This window comes from Phoca vitulina, unplaced genomic scaffold (assembly GCF_004348235.1).
Source record: "Phoca vitulina isolate PV1807 unplaced genomic scaffold, GSC_HSeal_1.0 scaffold1, whole genome shotgun sequence".
Taxonomy (NCBI): Eukaryota; Metazoa; Chordata; class Mammalia; order Carnivora; family Phocidae; genus Phoca; species Phoca vitulina.
In genome coordinates, this window is record NW_022589704.1 from 876,026 (window position 1) to 897,269 (window position 21,244).

At 47.6% G+C, this 21,244-nt stretch overlaps 2 protein-coding genes across 5 annotated transcripts in view; both read right to left on the reverse strand.

Annotated features, from left to right (window-relative positions):
* The window catches only part of FARP2 (FERM, ARH/RhoGEF and pleckstrin domain protein 2), a 117,094-nt gene extending 102,315 nt beyond the window's left edge, over positions 1-14,779 (reverse strand). For all 3 annotated transcript variants that reach the window (XM_032430204.1, XM_032430274.1, XM_032430120.1), the window contains exons 1-2: positions 14,688-14,779; positions 1,712-1,943 (exon numbers count right to left, since the gene is read on the reverse strand). In XM_032430204.1, the coding sequence (XP_032286095.1) occupies positions 1,712-1,915 (204 nt within the window). In that variant the 5' untranslated portion in view covers positions 1,916-1,943; positions 14,688-14,779. The remainder of the gene's footprint in view (positions 1-1,711; positions 1,944-14,687) is intronic.
* A 1,644-nt stretch (positions 14,780-16,423) lies between these two features.
* Positions 16,424-21,244, reverse strand: part of SEPTIN2 (septin 2) — a 33,036-nt gene continuing 28,215 nt past the window's right edge. For both annotated transcript variants that reach the window (XM_032430718.1, XM_032430639.1), the window contains exons 12-13: positions 20,177-20,279; positions 16,424-18,527 (exon numbers count right to left, since the gene is read on the reverse strand). In XM_032430718.1, coding sequence (XP_032286609.1) covers positions 20,178-20,279 — 102 coding nt within the window. In that variant the 3' untranslated portion in view covers positions 16,424-18,527; position 20,177. The remainder of the gene's footprint in view (positions 18,528-20,176; positions 20,280-21,244) is intronic.

The following is a 21,244-nucleotide window of genomic DNA, read 5'->3' on the forward strand; positions in this document are numbered from 1 at the left end:
ACTCTTGCGAGCATCTGGCTGGAGGATATCTGGGAACCCAACTAACCTCCCTGATCTTTAACCCATTTCCTGCAGGTGACTTATCAAAGAGTACCCAGCAGAGCGAGGACATGCTGCCAGAGAGAGCCAACAGCCAACCACCAGTTCTCCAGGGTTCAAAGGCTGCCTGTTTTGGACTACATTCCTGGCAGAGGCTGCCTCTGGCAACACAGGAATGACTTGGGAAGTTGGAACAGATAGGTCCTACCAGTTTTAATTACTACTGCCCTGATGAAATGGTATGTGATTTCCTCCTCAAATAAGACCTTAAAAGAAGCATTCAGGGTCCCTTGAGTTCAGATACTATGAATCTATGCACTAGATACTTGCAATCAAATACTCAAGCAAGAGAGGCAAGAGAGGCTGGTGTGCCCAGGGCCTGAGGCAAGAGGCCTGGAGGACAGCCCTGACTTCCAGCACCCCCCTCCACGATCCCCTGGGTCACTACCTCGCCCCCCACCTTACCTTTTCCCATGCAATGTATTTTGCAATTAGGCATCACCAGAGCCTAGAGGTTTCCTTTAGGCTCCTCACAGCCTGGCCCCTACCTCAATAATCTCATTTTCTGTGTAGCATCCTGACTTCTTGACAGACATCGTGAGCACAAATAAACCTCTTGCTAAAGTTTAAATTCATTCTCTTGTCCTTCCTTTTGTGACATTAAGAGCAGAAAAAACTTCTAAAGCTATTACTTTAAACCAATATGAAAATATTAGAAAAGAGAACATATTTATGCATTACATATAAAATAAATAAGTAATTTTTAAAAATCACACTCATTCTAATGCCATTTAGAAAACCAGTGTTTTCTAAAGTATTATATAGGTCTAAGAAGTATTATTTAAATACATATACACTTACATACAGTTACACAGTTTTGTTATATTCAATGGTTTTTACCAACATTACCAGTGCAATCTACTAGGGAATTTTCAAAATAAAAATGTTATCACTGCTGATAAACAAATCCTACGCTAATACTAAGCACTACTGCCTGCACGGTGAGTGCTCAGTCCTCTCCACAGCCACCCTGAGAAAGGGGGCTGTGATCACCCCCATGTTTCAGATGAGGAGCTAACCCACCGGGAGGCTAACTGCCCTCCTGCACCCGGGCAGAATGGGGCAGAGGCCGTCTGGGTCTGGCCTGTGCTCTATAGCATTCAGCCAGCCTTTCAGAATAAGAATGGAAAGGCCATGTTGTATCAGAATTTTATTTTAATTTCTTAAAAATACATTTTTTTAAAGATTTATTTTCTTTTAGAGAGAGTGAGAGAGAGAGAATGAGCGCATGCGTGCACACACACATGCGCACGGTTGGGGGAGGAACAGAGGGAGAGAAGCAGACTCCCCACTGAGCAGAGAGCCCGACCCCGGGCTTAATCTCACGACCCTGGGATCATGACCTGAGCCAAAATCAAGAGCTGGACGCTCAACCAACTGAGCACCCAGGCGCCCCCATATCAGAATTTTAAAGGAGAGACAGGAGAATACCACTTTCCAAAATAAAAGGAGAAACCCAGATCCACTGTTTGCAAGGATCTTAGTGTTACCAAAGTCACTCTTGGTCAGCTTGATAAATAGGCAAAGTCTGATCAGCAACATGGAATGTGGTGCATAATACTTGACTTTTAGAAAGTATAGGAAATATTCTTCCAAACATTATACTTCTTACCTCAATGTCAAATATTTCCATAGTGTTGTCCAGCAGCTTCACTCGGATGTGAAGGTGCTTCTCCTGCATTCTGGCTGACGCCCGTGCCGCTGTTGCCAAGAGAGTCTGCCCAGGCTCGAGGGTGCTCACCCCTGTTGGGGTCTGGGTGCCCAAGCGTGTCCCTGGAGTCTGCAGGACTCTGTATGTTCCTTCTATCTCCCCCATTCTTCACCAGCTAAGAATGAAGATGCCTCTAAAACAAAAAAAGAACCCCAAAGAGTGATCAATAGTTATTTAGGGGGCACCTGGGTGGCTCAGTCATTAAACGTCTGCCTTCGGCTCAGGTCATGATCCCAGGGTCCTGGAATCGAGCCCCGCATAGGGCTCCCTGCTCAGCGGGAAGCCTGCTTCTCCCTCTCCCACTCCCCCTGCTTGTGTTCCCTCTCTCGCTGTCTCTCTCTCTGTCAAATAAATAAAATCTTTAAAAAAAATAGTTAGATATTAAAACAATGTAAAAAAAATTATCAGGTGCACAGGAATTCTCTGCTCTATTTCTGCAACTTCTAGAGAGTCTTAAATTACATCAGAACAGAGTTAAGATTACCTTCCACTCATACATAGATTGGTGGAGCATAAAATACCAGGCACTGTTCCGAAAGACAGTATTTCCCGGTGCTTCTGCGAGCCAGGCAGTGTGTCACCTCATTGAACTCACAAAACCTCATCCAACAGTGGCCTGTCCCTTTGTCTGGCTGCCTAGAGTCCCCTGGCACAGCCTACCTCCACCGGCCCAGAGAGTCAATGTGCTGACCACACACTGTTAAGTGCTTGATGGTACATTTCAGCAAAGAGGAGCAGGTCCCACACACACCAGGCAGCACACGGCTGTGGTGGGGGGTGGGGGGGCGAAAGCCAAGAACAGCAGGTGAGTACAGCCAGGCTGCTCTTGGCCAGCTCTGTACTCCCTGGTGTTTGAAGTAGGGTCTTACCAGGCTGGACAGGTGCTGTCAGAGTGACACGGGGACCACACACCTGGTGTGAGGAGCACCTGCCCCAGGCCAGGCCCTTCCCAGCACCCCTTACCTGTCCTCACAAGGTCCTTGTTCTCCTCACCACCCACTGCCCGCTGAACAAATGACAATACCGACGGCCCAGCAAGGCACTCATGCCCTTTTCCAATCTCCATGTTGTGACACGGGAAAGGTCTCTAGTTTTAGGCTATTAAGTTGAACAGGGCTAATCATGTTACTGTTTTTAACAAAGAAAGAAGAGGCTGGGTATCAGCTAGAATCTAATAATACTGGCTTGCTTTTCTTTGTATTAATATAGTTACCTTCTACTTATGGCAAATTTCCTTCTTAAAGGTGTGTATTTGTGTTTGAAAGTCAATTTGAAGAAAAATATTTACCAGTAAAATATAGTGTAGCAAAAAACAAATGCCAGAGGTTTATTCAAGAAAGAATGGAGCTGATACAAAAACTATTTTATTTCACTCACTTGCCTTTGACAAGCCTTCTACTAATTTGCAGTAAATTTCAAAGAGAATCAATCTCACTAATTTCCAATCCATTCCCTCATGCGCCAACCTAACTGCTGAGTCCCCTGACCCTTTCATCTTTTTCATGCTTATTTTGTTACCAAGAAGAACCATCTCAGGAACTTTTGTCTCTTGAATTAAGTTTAAAAGCTTCTCATCACCCACCGAGCAACCTCTGCCGCACACTTAAAGCCTACCCAGCAAAGACAAGGCTCCCAGTCATGTGAGCGAGAACTTCCACACACGTGTGATTTGTGAAACAAGCAGCAAAACGCAAGAAAGCTAAAACCCCCGGGGACAGTGAACTGGTAATGGAGTGAGCAAAATGACAAGGCGGTTTGTGTTGTTCTGCCAAATACACCTCCCGCCCCCACTCCTGCACATGACGGGCCACCCCTCATGGACAGGCACATGTTTGGTTCAGATTCGTAGTTATCCGTGATCTCCTAATTCTCTCTCCAGGTTTTATGGGCCCCGATAGCAGGAACTAAATTCCTACTGTGAATGTTTGCTAAGTGTTTACTTAGTTCCTGGCACTGGCATCGAAGAGCACGAACTGCCTCCTTAGGCAATGCACTGTACAGACAGGAGCAGCGAAAGACAAAGACTACGGTCACCAACAGAACACACGAGAAGATCACTAATATTCATGCCACTAATATTAAACATGGGATATAGGAGGTTACGAGAACCATAAATATGACATTTTTCATTTCAATTTCACAAGTGAGTAGTTAATGCAAAAGTGAAGGAAGGTGAGTGAAGAAGATTCCACCTGCAAGGTGTCTCCAATGTGCAAACAGATGAGCTGAGTCCTTGGTCTGCCCACAGTATTTAACCAAGACTGAAGCACCAAGAGCAGGTCCTTCTGAAGGAACCATGGGATGTTTTACCCTGGGCACCAAAGAGACTCTTCCCCTTTAAGTAAAGCTACAATTCTGAAAATATATATACAACCAAAACATATTTTAAGTAGTCACTGCTCTTATTTATTCTATTGTATATTCTCATTTAGGTTTTTTTCTTAATAATTTTAGATGGAAAAAATTTCTTCAGGTTCTTTCCCTTCTCCTTATTGTAAGAAAGTCCTAAGCACAGGGGTGCCTGGGTGGCTCAGATGGTTAAGCCTCTGCCTTCGGCTCAGGTCATGATCCAGGGTCCTGGGATCGAGCCCCGCATCGGGCTCCCTGCTCCGCGGGAAGCCTGCTTCTCCCCCTCCTTCCTGCTCGAGCTCTCTCTCACTATCTCTGTCTCTCTCAAATAAATAAATAAATATTTAAAATTAAAAAAAAAAAAAGAAAGTCCTAAGCACATACTTCTAAAACAAAACGGGCAAAACTCACCCACAGCACCCAGAGGGGCACATTTGGGTGAGCATGCTGTAAGAAGAGCATGCAAGGGGAGATTCATACTAGAAAACTCAGGAGAGTGGTCCCCTCTAGGTGGGAGGGGTTCCGTCTCTAGGATGGGGTACCAGGAAGGGCCCTCTGGCGTGGCTGGCATGGTTGCATCGCTTGATCGGAACCGTGTTCACTTTATTATAATCCACTAAGCCATGTATTTGATTTGTGCGGTTTCCCAAGATCTGTGTTTGATAATAAACATATTTAAAATAGCACACTTTTAATTTTTTTCTCTAAGAAAAAGAAAAAGACAAATGAAAACCACTTCTTGGTCCACGAGAGACCTGTGCAGGTCCACACGCCTTCTCAGCAGCAAATGGACTTCCTGGTGATTTTCATCTGGTCCAGAGACCTCAATGTGGCTCGAGCTGAGACTCAGGGCCATGAGACACTCTCACTCTGGAGGCTCATTGAGGAAATGATCCCAAGGTACCCTACTGCTGATGTTCCAAAGAAAAGCCATTTGCTGTTGCATAATGGTAATGTGGCATCAATCACACATTTAATAATTACTTGCCTTTAAGTTTAAGAAATCTAGGAAAGTGAGGAACTTAACAGAAAACTGGCATGGAATCCCAGTGCCTGAGTATTAACCCTGCTCTCAAAGTCAATCAGTCTACTTTACAACAAGCAGCACAACCGGACTCTTGGGGAGAAACACGAGGCCACTCCCTCACAGCAGTCATTTGCTGCAGCCTGGCTGGTCACGGGACAAGATGAAAAATGTATGCACTGAATGTATTTGTTTTACATAAATTATGACCTGACAGAAATTAGTTTGCCTCGTGTGCTTATAAATATTAAAAGGGCAAGAGTATGCAAGACAGACTACAAACACAGGAGGTGTTCTGCAGTCCTGGGAGCCCTCCATGGTAGACATGAGCCCCTGCTCACTTTTCCTGCTGCCAGAAAACCTCTCTAGAAATCCAGAGGGAAGCAGTGGTGTAAAGAACCAGGGCCATACAAGGGACTACAGTTTATTTTCCCATCTTCCTTCCATGTGAATGAAATGCCTCGCAGTCTTCATTCCTAAAAATATTTCTGTAGCTGGACACAATTCCCACTACTGACATTCAGTGCTACCTACTATAAACTCAGCTCCTAGACTCATTTAGTAAAAAATTTAAAAACTACCTTGTCACATATTTCCATCTTGAAGTTGGAAAATTCAGCTCAAAAGTCTGTCAAGGCTTTGGGTGATGACATGTCAATGCAGGTTGTAAAAAGGTGCTTCTCTGTGTGTGGGGGTGGGGTGTTGATAGTGGGACAGGCTGTGCGTAAGAGGGACAGGGGCATGTGGAGATCTCTGCACCTGCAACTCAACTTTGCTGTGAACTCAACACTGTTCTAAAAAATAAAGGCTATTAAAAAAAAAAAAAAGTCTGCCACGGAACACATAACTCAGAAGTGACAGAGCCAGCCTGGACTTGGCCACAAAGCCTCCTCCCTGTCTACTGGAAAATCTGGCTTCCCAGACAAAAGCATAGCCCACAGTCCACAGTAAAGCAAGTGGGCTTAAAATTCTGTTGTGCAAAAAAACCTCCCACCTTCCTTGAAATATTTTCAGCTGCCTCTTTCAGAAGGATCATCAAACATATGTCTATACTGACCAACTAAGGAAGCAGAACGTGACGCTTATTTTCACTGCATTTTTCTAAAGTACCTACAATGCACGGCAGTGTTGGCAATGAGTGTTCAGACAGAGTTCTCACCTGGCTCCTGCGCCCTGGGCTCCTTACCTCTTCACTATAGCACAGCAAAGATAGGTGCTTTTATTCCCTAACAAGCATGACTGGTAGTTTTTGAAATAAGCAACTAAGTACTTCATTCAATGTAAGGAATCAGAGAAAAAAATGTCAGAACTAGTGCTGTAAGGCAGTGCCTCAAAGAGCTGAGAAGAAACAGCTAGCCAGATGGAGGGCAGGCGGGCCATTTACACCCATGTGCTGCACAAACACACCTCTCCCCCAGAATACAGCTCTGCTATCCCCTGGTAGGCGACATGGTCGGAGCACCACAGAAATGGCGTTTGGCACTGGAAACCTGGGGAGAAGGGTGCTGCGGAACTCATTCACACACGCTGCCCCAGCAGGTGCTCTGGGATGCTGCATTACCTGGGGGAAGCCTAAGGACCAATGAGGACTTGAACCCCTGGCATCGCTGTCCCTCAAACATGAGGAAGGGCAGCCCACATTGGCAGCAAGGTGTCCACCGAGCTGGGATAAAAAGGCAGGCCCTGTGGGAGACAAGAAGCGCACAGCAGCAGCCTGGGGGTAGAAGTTGGAAGGCAGCACACCTGGGATCTAACTTCAGCTTTCACTTCCCCACTCTTGGCCCAGATTTTATTCTGGAAAATGACAGGGGAAGACTGCGGTCAATCACATCCTCTTCACTCTAAGAATCTGTGAGTCTGAGAAAGACAGTTCATTGTAAAAGTAAAATGAAAGGAAATGTGCTCTTGATTCCAACTAATTTATTGTATTTAGTAGCCAAAAATTAAGCACCTCATAAAATCCTGTTATCCCATCTTTCCTACCTAACCATATGAAACAGAGGCCCTGTGTATGTAGGAAAAGGAACATCGCTTTCAGACAAATTCAACACAATGTGAACATAGATTATTGGCGCAGAGACATGACTTTGGATATAACCAATATTTGCAAACCTTACAATTTACTTCCTAGGTTTTTAAAGGAATTGCCTTAACAATAAACAGATGTCAATAATTCAGACCACCAGGTATTCTGACTTGGTGTTAAACAAAATTCTACTGGATGAAAAATAAAGTGGTTTTTGTTTTGTTTTTTTACGTAGGTTTCACACGCAGCTCTGAGCCCAATATGGGGCTTGAACTCACGACCCTGAGATCAAGACCTGAGCTGAGGTCACAAGAGTCAGACACTCAACCAACTGAGCCACCCAGGGGCCCCTGAAAAAAAATTTTTTTTTTTTTTTTAAGATTTTATCCATTTATTTGAGAGAGAGAGTGAGAACACGAGCTGGGTGAGAGGCAGAGGGAGAAGCAGACTCCCCGCTGAGCAGGGAGCCTGATGCGGGGCTTGATTCCGGGACTCCGGCATCATGACCTGAGCCGAGGCAGACGCCCAACTGACCGAGCCACCCTGGTGTCCCACTCTCTATGCTTCCTTAGTGTGAAGTGAATGAAAGAGCTGGAGTAGAAACATATGTATTTGCTTATCTTCAAACAACAATGGAAGGATAAACCAAAGCCTACTGACAGTGGCTGCCATGGGACGGAAGGCACTGGGGATTCAGCCCTGGAGACCCCTTCGTCCAGTATGCAGGGTTTCCTTGGGTTGACCTGGGAACCTCATGGATGTTTTACATGATTAGAAAGCAACATGAAATCAATGCCTTACAAAAGCAAGCCCAAAATCTCAAACCAAATGAAACAAATGATCTTCACTGTACATTAAGACAGCAGCTAAACTACAAAGGGAATTAATTCAAGTAACTTTTAAACTCAGTAACCTCACTACCCATCACTAGTGAAATACATCCTCAGGATTAAAAAGATTATGAGTGGGCGCCTGGGTGGCTCAGTCGTTAAGCGTCTGCCTTCCGCTCAGGTCATGATCCCAGTGTCCTGGGATCGAGTCCCGCATCAGGCTCCCTGCTCAGCAGGAGGCCTGCTTCTCGCTCTCCCACTCCCCCTGCTTGTGTTCCTGCTCTCGCTGTCTCTCTCTCTGTCAAATAAATAAATAAAATCTTAAAAAAAGAAAAAAAAAAGAACCAGTTTAAAAAAAAAAAAAAAAAAAAGATTATGAGTAAAAACAACAATGTGGCAAATTCTACAAGAAAAATGATCTCATTTTTTCAATAAATGACACTAAAAAAAAAAGAAAAAGAAAGAAAAGCGGGGGCGGGGGGTGATAGAAACTGGTAAAAGATGTTGTCTGCCAAATGCCCCCCGTGGACCTTATTTGAATACTGAATCAAGTATTTGTGGAACAATCAGGGAAATCTGAGCACTTCCTGGATATTAGGTAATTTAATAAGTACTGCTTATTTCCTATACGTTTTAATGGTATTGTGTGTATATGAAGGGGGAAAAGTCCCTCTCTTAGAGACACATACTAAAGTATTTATGGACAAAGTGGAATAATGCCAAGGATTTACTTTAAAATAATCCATTGAGGTGGGAATCAGTGAAGGGGATAATAGCCACCCCCCCAAAAAAACCCACAATTGCCCATATGTTGATTATTGGAGCTGGTTTTGATATATGCACTTTTGTGAATGCTTGGAATTTTCCATGAGTAAAAAGAAAAAAAGAAAGAAAAAAACAAGAGATCTAGCAACAATTTTCAGCGTACGTAAGGATCCAGAAAGCCCTCGGCATAGTTCACAGGTGAGAGGGGTATGTGTGTATACTGTGAAATGCTGGCCCAGCCCCCTTATTTTCCATGAGACAGCACAGCCCAAGAATGGAGCGGCTTGCTGAAGGCCACAGATCCAACCCGTGGACACAGGACTAGCACCCAGCGTCCAAATTCTTTAAGATTAAAAACCAAAAACAATCTGACTTTAAAAATTGCACATCTATGCACCAAAAGGGGAGGAAAGCAACAGCCTCCTCCCATTCTCTCCTATAGCTCAGAGCAGGAGGCTTCCCCTGCGGCACTCTGTTTGCACCTGGGGCCCCTCTCTGGCTTTCGGATACCCTCAGACCAGGCTAGGGAATCCTGGAGGGAAAACAGGAAACTCCTCATTGGTGCAGTGGTACTTCAAATTCTGGCCTTTGTGCCCACTCCTCCTGTCACTATTTACTTGTCAGAGTCCTCAAATACCAGCTCCATGCAGCTGTCCAGCCTTTAGAGCCATGGTCAGGGGGGATGACAGCATGCAGTGTGCTTATTCCATCTTCCAGGAACCAGAACTTGACACCCCTGCATTTTAACACGTTTATGGTGGTTATCTTTGGGGGAGGGAAGAAGGTTGATTTTCTTTCTTTTTCCAATGTTCCGTATTTTTCAAATTGCCTCCAGTGATGAGTATACATTACTTTTGAAATCAGAAGCACACCTGGGATCTAACTTCGGCTTTCAGTTCCCCACTCTTGGCCCAGACACTGTGTAAATACTCCCCACGTCAGAAGTCTTACCTGGTAGGGTTACCTATGGTATGTCACTGCTCCCCTTCTAGGAAGAAGCTGCAGTAACTATTGTCTTTCCTCTAGGAGCTGTGCTGGTTCTTCTTTCCAAAACAGTCAGTAAAATAAAAACATTTTTAAGCAGTCTCTGGAATCGATTTGTTTAGGTATTGAGACTTGTTCCTCCAACATTCACATTATTAACTACTACCAAAGCACCTGGGACTTTAATTAGGAAGGAGACAAGAGTTAATAAAGCCTAGTAAAATTTAAACAATTTGTAAAATTCCATGGTGTTGCTTCTTCCTTCCCACACTCCCGCTAAGCACCAGGAGATGCACTGAGCACCCTCACCCCTTGTGCCTCTACTAAGCAAAGGGCCAGAACTGCCCCTGCAAAAGCCTCATGACTCTAAAGCTATTCTGCTTCCAGCTTTTGGGCCCCCCCCACACACTGGCCCCTTCCACGGTCCTAGGAAAGGCTCTAAGCGAAGTGTGCCTATGGCTGTAGCCTTTTGCAGAATTTACAGAATACATTCTAATTGCAATCAACTAAGGCTACTGCCTCTTTCCACTACAATGTCATTCCCCTTATGTCAGGCAGCTTAGGAGGGGCCGTTGGCATTTTGGGGACGCAGCTAAGGGCACAAAGAGTTGGAGACACGTTTAGTTTGGGTTTAGTGGGATGCACTTACGTTTGCCATTACTTCCTGTGTACACTTACCCCAGCCATCTCAGAGCAGGTAGGGCTTCTAGGAACACTGCTCTCACCCACTATGCCCACCCACGAGAGGCGCGTGAAACAAAGGTGCAGGACCGGGGTTCTGTGGCAACCTGTACAGATCCAACGGTGCCCAGCAGTGCAAGTGTGTGGGCTATGGGAAAGAAATAAGATTTGAAATATGGGGAGCCAGATGCTCATCTGTGGGAAAATTATCATCAGAAATGTTAAAACTGTAAGCAGAGAGATTAGTACCCAGTAGACAACACTGCAGTTGTCAGAAAAATAACTGTTAATGCAGTAGTGTAATATAAACGTACCACCATTTTTCTTTTACTTTTTTGAATGGAATCGTACAAAATAGAATTTATCAGAACTCCTGCTTTTCTGAGACACAAACCTGTAGCTGTACCAGAAACAGCAAATGTATGTTATCTACAGGTGTAATCATGTTTTATGCATCCTAACTATCAAAAATTTTTGGTCAACTATGCTAGAGGGATCACTGAACTCTTTCTATTCTCTATCATATGAAGAGGCGACCTAAAAGTACATAGTATGCTACTTTTATGCTATTTAGTGATGTTTTTATTATTAGTCAGCTTTTTTAAATGTGTAACTTTTTCCTCATTCTAAATAAATACTCACTTTCTAATTATTATAACATTGTTTTTTTTTTTTTTTTAAAGATTTATTTATTTTTTTGAGAGAGAAAGCACAAGGGAGAGAGAGAGAGCAGGGGGGAGAGGGAGAGAGTCCCAAGCAGACTCTGTGCTCCGAGCCCAACTCACCGGGTTGATCTCATGACCCTGAGATCACAACCTGAGCCGAATGCCCAACTGACTGCGTCACCCAGGCGCCTCCATTGTATTCTCTTTCTTAAAGAGACTCCCACCCCAAATTGTATAATCTTCAGGCCCTATAAAAGTTGGCATCTGCCCTTGCCCCAAGTGAAATTTGATTAATTCATTCAAACATTTATTGAGAACCTACTCAGTATCAAAAAAGTGTAAGTATGTAAGAACATGGGAGATTATGGGCGAGAACCCTCCTTATCACAGTGGGAGCAGACAGAAGAAGTGTGTTAAATGACGGTGGGCACCACTGAGAAAGGAAATTGAGGCTGGTAGACAGGAATTTGGTGGGTGGCAAGAGGGAGAAGGCCTCCACAAGAGGGCACCTGTGTCAGGCCTAAAGACGGTCCTGGCACATACTCCAAAAGCCACAGAATCCCAAGGGATGGCCACTGCTAGGAGGCCACGCCACGCCCAAGCCCACATCATCTCGTTTAATCCTCATGACCCCCATCATACAGATCAAGGAACTCAGGCTCAGAAAGATTAGTGACTGCTGATGGTACTAAGTTCTGCAAGTGGCCTCAACTCTACCCCGATTCCATGGTGTGCTATCTCCTCTTGGTGTATTTTAGCATCATGGGATTGTTCCCCACCCCTCACAAACTGGTGTTTTAGTTTACAGTTGTTTTAAAAGGCGAAAATAAAAAGGTACTATAATGTAGGATGCAGTGGTGTTTCCTTCTGTCCTGCAGCTGGGAGAGTCATCACTGCATCCTACGTTACAGTGCTTGCTTGCCATTCATTCATTCATTCATTCATTTATTTATTTGGCAGACAGAGACAGAGAGCAGGAGAGCACAAGCAGTGGGAGTGGCAGAGGGAGAGGGAGAAACAGGCCGCCTGTCGAGCAGGGAGCCCGATGCGAGGCTCGATCCCAGGACCCTGGGATCATGACCTGAGCCGAAGGCAGATGCTTAACCAACTGAGCCACCCAGGTGCCCTATAGTATCTCTTTATTTTTGCTTTTTAAAATGAGTATAAACTAAAACACCAGTTTGTTGTGGGGGGAACCCTAAAATAAAACTACTTATGTAACTAACATCCCTTCTCATCCTTGTCCACATCTTCACAGATTTTACAACAGTGTAACTGCTGTGTACCCTGCTTTCACCTTTTTGGTTAAGGCATGTTTTTGAACAGATTTCCATAGATCAAATGGTTCAAATTTTGTCTGGAGGGAAGCATAGGAACAGGACTGCCAGAGCATGTTTACTGGCTGTAGAATACTCTACCATACTGACAGGAACTGCATATCAGATTTTGTTTTCAAAACTGGGATTCCAAAATCAAAATCTTTACCATATACTGCCAGTTGCTCTCCAAAAAGATTAGATCCATTTACAGAATCACCACCTATGTAACAATCCCCAGAAACCCACCAAACACTGGGCTTTATCATATTAAGTTTTGTGTAATTCTCACATTTTTGACTCCCTGTTGCCAAGGTAAAACCTGGAGCAGACAAATACACTACAGTCCCCTGATGCTCTGCTCACTCAGATCTCAGAGCACGACCTGAGTGACCTCAGCTGGACACTCAACTTTGAAGTGGGCTTTCCTGCATGCTTACCACCACTGCGGCATGTAGGACTCGCACGACCCACTGAGTGGAAGGGGCAGGTGGTAAGCTGATAAGAAAGTGGGTAGAGGAAAAACAGGAACAAAACTGAAAAGGTAAGCAGCAGGAAGAGAACTGTTACTGTCTGACTACTGAGGAGGTCCTGAGGTGACCAGGAGCCAGAACGTGTGGACAGAAGGAACTACCCACGCACCAATCTTCACTTTGCCAATCAGGTCCTCTTTCCCCCAAAGCAGTACAACCCTGCTTAAATACTGCCTACTTCGCTCCACTGTGTGCCCAGGCTCTTCTTCCCCCTGATGATATCACGGCTAACGTTAGCCAAGCACCTGCTGCGTGCCAGACACCGAGTCCTCACAACCACCGTACGAGGTAGCTAAATTTTAACCCCATTTTACCAATAAGGAACAGAGACAAATGAATCTATCACATACACTTCCTTCTCTGGGAAATGAATCAGTACCGAAGGACCCTGGGAGTCCGCTCTGAAAGGGTGGTCACGCACATCAACGCGCCGGCAAACCTGTGTAGCTGGGGAAACTGCACGTCAGCACCTAGTCCGACGGCTCAGGGCAGACTGCGCGGCGCGGACCTGCACTAGGGCAGCACGGCCGGGGTGTGACCCCAAACCGGTCTCTCCACTTCCTCTGCTTGCACACAGGGCTGTGCGACCTGGCCAGGCCCCTTCGCACACAGGAGAGAACCCGGCACGGAGCGCTCCACAGAACTCTCTTTGGGGAACAGGGACTCACACACGTTGCAAAACCGGCCGATGAAGAACATGAAAATCACGTGTGTCTACAAGGAAGCCTACCGCACGCCCGCCCGCCTCAAGCGTCCTGTCCCAGCTCCCCGGCAGAGAGAGAGCCTGTGCTGTCCGTCCGGACCAGTCCGCACAAAACCAACGCTCCGGCCCCACGTCACCTGCCGGTCATCGAACATTTCCACAGCGGTCCGGCCGCAACTACCTCACGGAAACAAAACAGACCAAGAAAGAAACCCACCCTTCAAAGGTTCAGCCCCGGGTGTCAGACCGTCCCACCCTCTCCGTACACTATGTACCGACGTTAGTTCCTTCACCACATGATTCAATCTGTTCTTCCAGCCATTTCTGACTCGCCCGTGAGAGGCCACTGGGGGCTGCGCCGCCCGCATCAACGGAAAAAGTGCTTGTGCGATGCACGGGGCCACGTTCTGGTCCCAATTTTCCCTCGGCGGCCTCCCCAGTGCTTCAGGAACATTTCCAGACCTTAGTGGATTAAACACATGAACACCTAACACCTCGTTCCCACCTCTAAGATACAACTGAAGCAAAGGCCGAGAAGGGTGTGGTCACGACCAGCCGAGCTTCCACCTGTGGCTCGGCGTGGGCCTCCATGCGGGACGCTCCCCCGGGCTTCCACGCGAGACCCCGCCCGGGCCCGAGCCCCCACCCCGGGCCCCTACACGGGACGCCCCTCGGGCCGAAGCCCCTCCCCAGGCCTCCGCGCGGGACGTCCCCCGGGCCGACCCCACCCCCCGGGTTCCACGCGGGACGTCCCCCGGGCCGACCCCACTCCCCGCCCCCGGGCCTCCACGCTTCCGCCGCCGGCGGGCTCCGCACTCACGGGCCCTCCTCACACGGGGCCCGCCGACTGGAAGGCCTCCGGAGCCCGGGCGCGGACTCCGCCGGTGGACCTCCGTCCTGAGGCGCCCGGCCGCCGCGGGCCTCAGTGCCAGTCCGGCCTCGGCCCGCCGCCCCCGCGCTCCCGCCCGCGGCCCCGCGTGCTCGCGGCCCTGCGTCCTCACCGGCCGGCCCGGCGCGCCGTCGCCCGCAGCGGCCTCCAGGTTGCGCCAGCTTCGCCCGCTCACGACCGCCGCGCCCAACTGCCCGCAGGCCGCCTCCGCGCCGCGCGCCCCGCCCCGCGCCGCGCGCCCCGCGCCCCGCCTAGGCCCGCCCCCGCCTCCGCGGACGCGCCGCCGATTGGCCTGAGGACCACTGGGGCGGGGCCTGTACGGCCCGCGGCCTGGACCGGCGGAGTCGAATGCCAATCAGCAGAGAATCGCCTCGTTGGACGGTGCTCGGTCCTGGGCGGGGCCTCGACTCGGGAGGCTGGCTTCAGCCTTGGGCGGGGTTTCGGCCTGCGGGCGGGGCCTCGGCTGGCGGGGCTTGAGGCAGTTCCGGGCGCGGCTCCTCTCCCCCCGGCTCTCGCCCAGCCAGCCGCCGAACTCTCCCCCATTGCGCTCCTGGGGCCGTCCGGACCGTGGCCTAAGGCCACCGACGGCCCAACGACGCTGTGCTGCGGTGGAGACTGGCCGCGCGGGGGAGGCCCACGGTCCTCTCAGCCTTGTCCCCCCTTTAGCCTCAGGACTCCCACCCGGAAATGGAAATGTGACACTACTCCCTGGGCCTCCCAGGCCCGCGACTACGAGGAGCACACACCCCTTCTTCCAAGGGTTCAGTGAACTCCTACGCATCCTTCAAGATCCTACCCAATTTGCCCGCTGGGCCGGGTCCTGCCCCGCGCTGCCCTCAAGGGAATAAATGGGGTCGACCTGGGCTCGTCCTTGAGGGGACCCCTCCTAGAGTTTCACCTCCTGAGCTTGGCCAGACCCATCATATTTCCTAAAAGAGGAGGCTCAAAGAACTGACCCTCCCCACGGGGCAGCCTCAGGGTCTGAGGCTCAGCAGGGAGCCAGCCTGGCAGGCACGTGGGGACAGGGGCTCAGCCTTGCAGAGGCCCCTCCACCTCCTGTTCCCACGTCCCCCATCACTCCCTTGAGGCCTTTCCTCTAACTGGCGCCCAGCCCCGTCAGAGACCAGAGGACTGTCTTCACTACTCCCGGGATGGCACTCACGTCTGAGGGCTGGACCCCCGCCCACACACACACAAAGGTGTGCAGGGCCAGTGGAGGCCAGGGGGAGAGAGCCTGGTCAAGAGGGGCGGGGACTCCCTGGAGGCTGCAGGGCCTCCGCTGGTGCCAAACAGGAGAGTATAGGGTGTGAGACCAGAGAGAAGGTGGTTCAGGAAGCAGTGGTGGGTCCTTGGGTGCTCAGTGGTGGGGGGCAGCCAAAGGGCTATCCAGCCACCCAGACCAGACTTGTAGCCCAGGTGTAAACAACGTCCTCTAGTAAGTTGTAGAGCTCTCCTTAGCCATCTCTTCTTAGAAATATTTAGAATAGAATTTCCTAGATCTATTCCAGTCGTTATATTTCTAGGTATTTAGTAGTTACTGCTACAGTGAATGAGAACCCTTTTCCCGCTCCATTTTCTAATTCATGAGTAGACATCACTGAACTCTTACTAGTGCTAATTTTTAGCACACATTCTCTCACTTTAAGTAGATGGTCAGATCACCCGTCATTAATTTCTCCCTAGTCTTTATGGCTCTTTCTTCTGGGCTGGGATTGCCAATACAAAGTTGGGTTACTGAGGTTATTGCTGCAAGTAATTCTTCCCGATTTCATGCACAGACGTCCTGCAGGGCTTTGAACCTTCCCAAGAAGATCACACCTTCATAAAGAACCAATAATAACTCTTCACTTAATAGCCAAACAATAATGCTTTATTGATAAAAGGTTAGTTTCAATGGATACAAAACTGCTGTGTAAAATAAGTTTTCAAAATACATTTCTATAGGTAAAGATTATCTCTTAGTAAAAGCAGTTATCTCTAAGTGAAAGTATTTATTTAGATTTGGGCAGCAAAACAGAGGGGGATGTAGAAGTGAGACAGTGTAGGTCCACCCACCCTGCATAACCCTTATCAGGTGGCGGCTGGCCCTCGTAGTTCTACCCAAACATATGGGGGACCACGCGTACATGGGACCCCAGCTCCACCTTTTAAACAGCTTTTACTAGTGTACTTAGTGCCAAAATAACCCAGATAGCTGGCCTTGCACGGAGGTGCTCTAAAGTCACTTAACACTTTCCCTTGGTAAGAACTTTGTACAACTGTGCCTGAACCTAAGGCTTGTGACTAGTCACCATTATGCAACAGTGGGAAGACAAAGTTCTCAAGAACACCTGATTACTGTCTGTAGCCCGCCTCTGTGACTAATGTGTTTCAACCACGTCACTTTATTTTGTCTGGCCCAAGCAAAAATTCTTCCCATCCCTTCCCAGGGGAAGTGTTTTCTGCATCTCTGCCCCTCCTGTTAGAGCAAAATGAAAACATGGAGCCAACACCTGCTCCCTCCAGGTGTCCTTTCACCCATCACTTTCTGGGGACCACTTTCCCAATGTCAGTAGAAATGTTGAAAAAAGCAAGCCCCGGAGCCTCTCAGCACCCCTTGGAAGGAAGGAAAGGGCCAAGGCCACAGAGCACAGAAGACTGATCTGACTGGTGGTCTACCAGTCAGACCACGGTGCAGATTTGAAATGTCTTTCCGTCTCACCCGACATACGGGGAGGTTTGTAGTACACATAACGAAGGACGTGATGATGGCTGAAAATGGATAACAATCTGCACATAAAAAAATGACTGCTGCCATTTGCCTCCTTTCAGAAAACTATTAAAAATTTTAGAGAACCAGTTAAAGGAAAGCCAAATCAGGAAAACCTGGTCGGCATTCAGGCATCATGGGGCCATTAGCCTCAGGGCCCAGGACAGGTCTGGCTTCAGAGGGCTACCCCCCAAAGGACCCTGATTCTCACTGCTCAGGCAGATCTTATAAACCTGTAGTTACAGAAAATACATTAGGGTGCCATATAAAAACGTAAAAAGACTGGTTTCTAAATACATCATTTATTAATTTTCCTTAAAAAAGTAACTTTTCATGTTAGTTGAGTAAAAATCGTTTATTGGCTCTCTCTGCGTGGGTAAGAATCGCTGCTGTAATATGAAAACTGGAGCTCACGGACGCTCGCTGTCCGTAGCGGAGGGTAACCGGTATCAGTGGGGAACACTACAAAACGTGGCTTGTGGCAGGTTCTCTGCAGAGCAGCTTAAAAAATGACCTAGCATCAGAATCCAAAGACTTCTTAAAATTTGCTCCTAATTGCCTGTTTCTTTAAAAGAGCTATTTTAGTATACACATATCATATTAGATAATAATTCTATTGTTTCACTTGGTAAAAAAGTAAATGTGCAGATGAATTAACAGTATTGAATTATAGCAGCAAAACTGGTTTTAGGTGTTGTGCTCAAAACAAAGCGAAGCCAGGGAGAATCTCCATCTCGGTGACCTGGTAGGTCAATGCCCTGCAGATGCCAGCCCATCTTTCCGTATCACTGGGTCCATGTCACTAGCACCCAGGCACATGCTGGCTACGTCCGAATGTTCCAGAAATGAAATCAAGAGTGCTCCTCAACAATTAGTCAGTTAGGCCAGCCAAATCAAAGAAAGTCAACGTTAATTATACATACTGACTGATCCTGGAAATCAATTCCAACATTAGTGGTTAGTTAAGGTGGAAGAAAAATGAAAATGGAAGGTTCACCTCACAAAATATAAAGTATAACATAGCAACGAAATACAAATGTTAAAAGTACTTCATACAAAACACATCAAAAGTTAAAAAAAAAAAATTAAATTCTCAGGCACAGGTACTGTAAAATGTGGATGGGCACCCCTCCAATGATCTCTCGGAAACACGCAGCTGTAGTACTCATGCGGAATGTTTTCTGTATCTCGCAAAAGCATTTTCTGGAAAAACAAAATATGACATATGTCAATGGAAGTGGTACAGCACTCACTGCTATGACCATTAACAGCATCATTTTCTGTATAACAAAGGGCACAAACTGAGCAGAAGGTTGGCTCCTATGACCAGAGTTAACTAAATCAAAACATCTCTTGGGAACCGAGGGCACCACCAAATTGCAGAGTATGCAAAAATATATATTAGTTGTATATACCTAAAGTAGATTCTTCATAATTTCATCAAGTTTTAAAATTTAGAGAAGCATCAAGATCAGAGAAAATGAGCAAACGTCTGTCACCTCCTCCGGCCTCAAGTGAGCCCCACCGCTCAGAAGTCCCGTTTCTTTCTAATTCGCCGGCCTTTCCCCGGGCGCCAAGCCTGCTCATGCAGCATCAGCCTCATGGGGTTGGGTGTGCTGACATTTCACCAGCTATATGAGTACAGGCAAATAATTTCAAACCCTGGCACACCACAGGATCCTCAACGGTGCTGTGTGGACCCAGCTGAAAGTAAACCACCAACCTGGCCCAGGTGGTGGGTTATGTGGACATTTCCGTTCCAGTAGCTGGCTACACCGAACATGGGTATTTGTGTGCTTCATACGTATCTCAGACCTTTCCCCACAAGCCGCAAGGGCAGGGGTGTTGTTTTGGTGGCCGGTGCTCCCACACACCCATGCAGGTCCTTCCTCTATCACCTGCGCGTCTGCCGTGGCAGACTGCTGACAGATGTCCCAGGCTCAGGGCTCCCTGCCTTCTGGCTCATCAATCCTGTCCCGAGTCGGCTAAGCCTCAGCTCACTCATGTCCCCACATCACCTCTTGTCACGAACATTCTCCTGCCTCTACAATCAGGCTCCCACCTCTAGTGGACCTCTGCACCTGCACCCCCAGTTTCCTGTCCCCAGATCTGTGCCTGTGGCCAGCACCCACTTGGTCTGCCTAACCCCAGGCATCTCTCTTCCAGGGAGCCTCGGGCCTCTGCCCCGACCGCATGTAGCTGCTTCCTCCTCTGGCCTGTATTTTTTACCTCTCCGTCCTTCCTCTGGGAGGTGCTGACAGCAGTCACCTAGATAGTTCTGAATGCCCACCTGTCCCCAGGACAGAGGGGAGTAGACATTTGTTTTTTCCTGGTCCGCGGTCCCTGGTGTGCAGATTCCCTTCAAACAGGGAGGCCAGCACACACCAGGCCAGACATCTACATGACTCACCAATTGCCATGGGGTGGAGCAGAGCTGTGGCGAAGAGTGGGAAGTGAGCAGTCCCCCTCGAGGTCCCTGGCCCACCTGGCATAATCTGCCCTTTTACGCCCTCTTTACCTTTGGTCTGCATAATCTGTTTTAATAATGCTTTCAAAGCTCTCTTTGTTTTCAGTTATAATAAGTTTCTAATTGCATGACTAATAAAGGTTATTTTAATATTTAAATTGTCTTCATTAATTATATTTGTTAACTCAGAAAGAAACGGAAAGTGTTTATGAGACATGCAGAACCAAGCAGAAGCTTCCATTTTTTAGAAGCTGCCCGATCTTCTTGAATGCTATGGAGTTAAACACAAGAGCTTCAAAATGTAAGACATTAGTAAGACGAGAGGGAGGTGCCTGTCATGACATCTAAGTTGAGGCATCTGAAAGCACTGTCTTCTAGGCTTTACCTTACACGTGGTGCCCGTGGACCCCACCGTCGCCGTCCCCACCCTGCATCTGCAGCTGCATCTGCGCCTGCATCCTTGCGATCATCTCCTGCATGCGGCGAAGCTACGGGCACAGGACACAGGGACACATTATTGGTTCTCAAGGTCCATCCTCCCTGGACACTCTTTATGGGTGCTTTGTGATTCCTAAAATTTCAGCTTACATGCTTTCCTAAAACATGACCAAGAGTTAACACACAAAGAACTCATAAATCGGTAAAAGAACAAACAACTGAATAGAAAACTAAGCAGATGATAAAATGCAACTCAATTAAGAAACAGAAATTAGCAACAAACTGAAGAATTAAGACAGACAACAGAAGATGCTTTTTAACCTAAAAGGTGGGAAAAAAGGTGGGAAAAAGGCTGCCACTACCAGGTGGGGAGTGGGCCTGGGACTTCTCTAGAGGGCAGCAAGGTCCCCGCTGCTCACATGGTAGATGGGCCTCCTCTGCTACCCTCATCAGTTTTCACGACTACAGTTTCCACTAGTTTAGAAAGGCCTCCAGGCACGTTGTTATAAAATATTTACCTGAATTTTCTTTAAGTAACCATGTTTTTAACATTTAAGTACTTGAATCCATGTTGAATTAATTTGTCCAAACAGGTGAGTTTTCTTTCCAAAAGGCTGGCCTGTTTGAGGATTTCCTGGATATGCTTGGATTCCACAGCTCTAACAGACCCCAATGTCACCTCTACCAAACACTCTTCCATACTTCGGACCCATTTCTAGACGTGCATTTCATCAGCCCATCATGCCCGTGCCATGCTCTGCATTTCTTTTCTTTTTTTTAAAGATTTATTTATTTATTTGACAGAAAGAGACACAGCAAGAGACAGAACACAAGCAGGGGGAGTGGGAGAGGGAGAAGCAAGCTTCCTGCGGAGCAGGGAGCCCGATGCGGGGCTCGATCCCAGGAGTCTGGGATCATGACCTGAGCCGAAGGTAGATGCTTAATGACTGAGCCACCCAGGCGTCCCCACCCTCTGGATTTCTATGAGCGGTGGAGCTAACCCTCCCTCATTAGT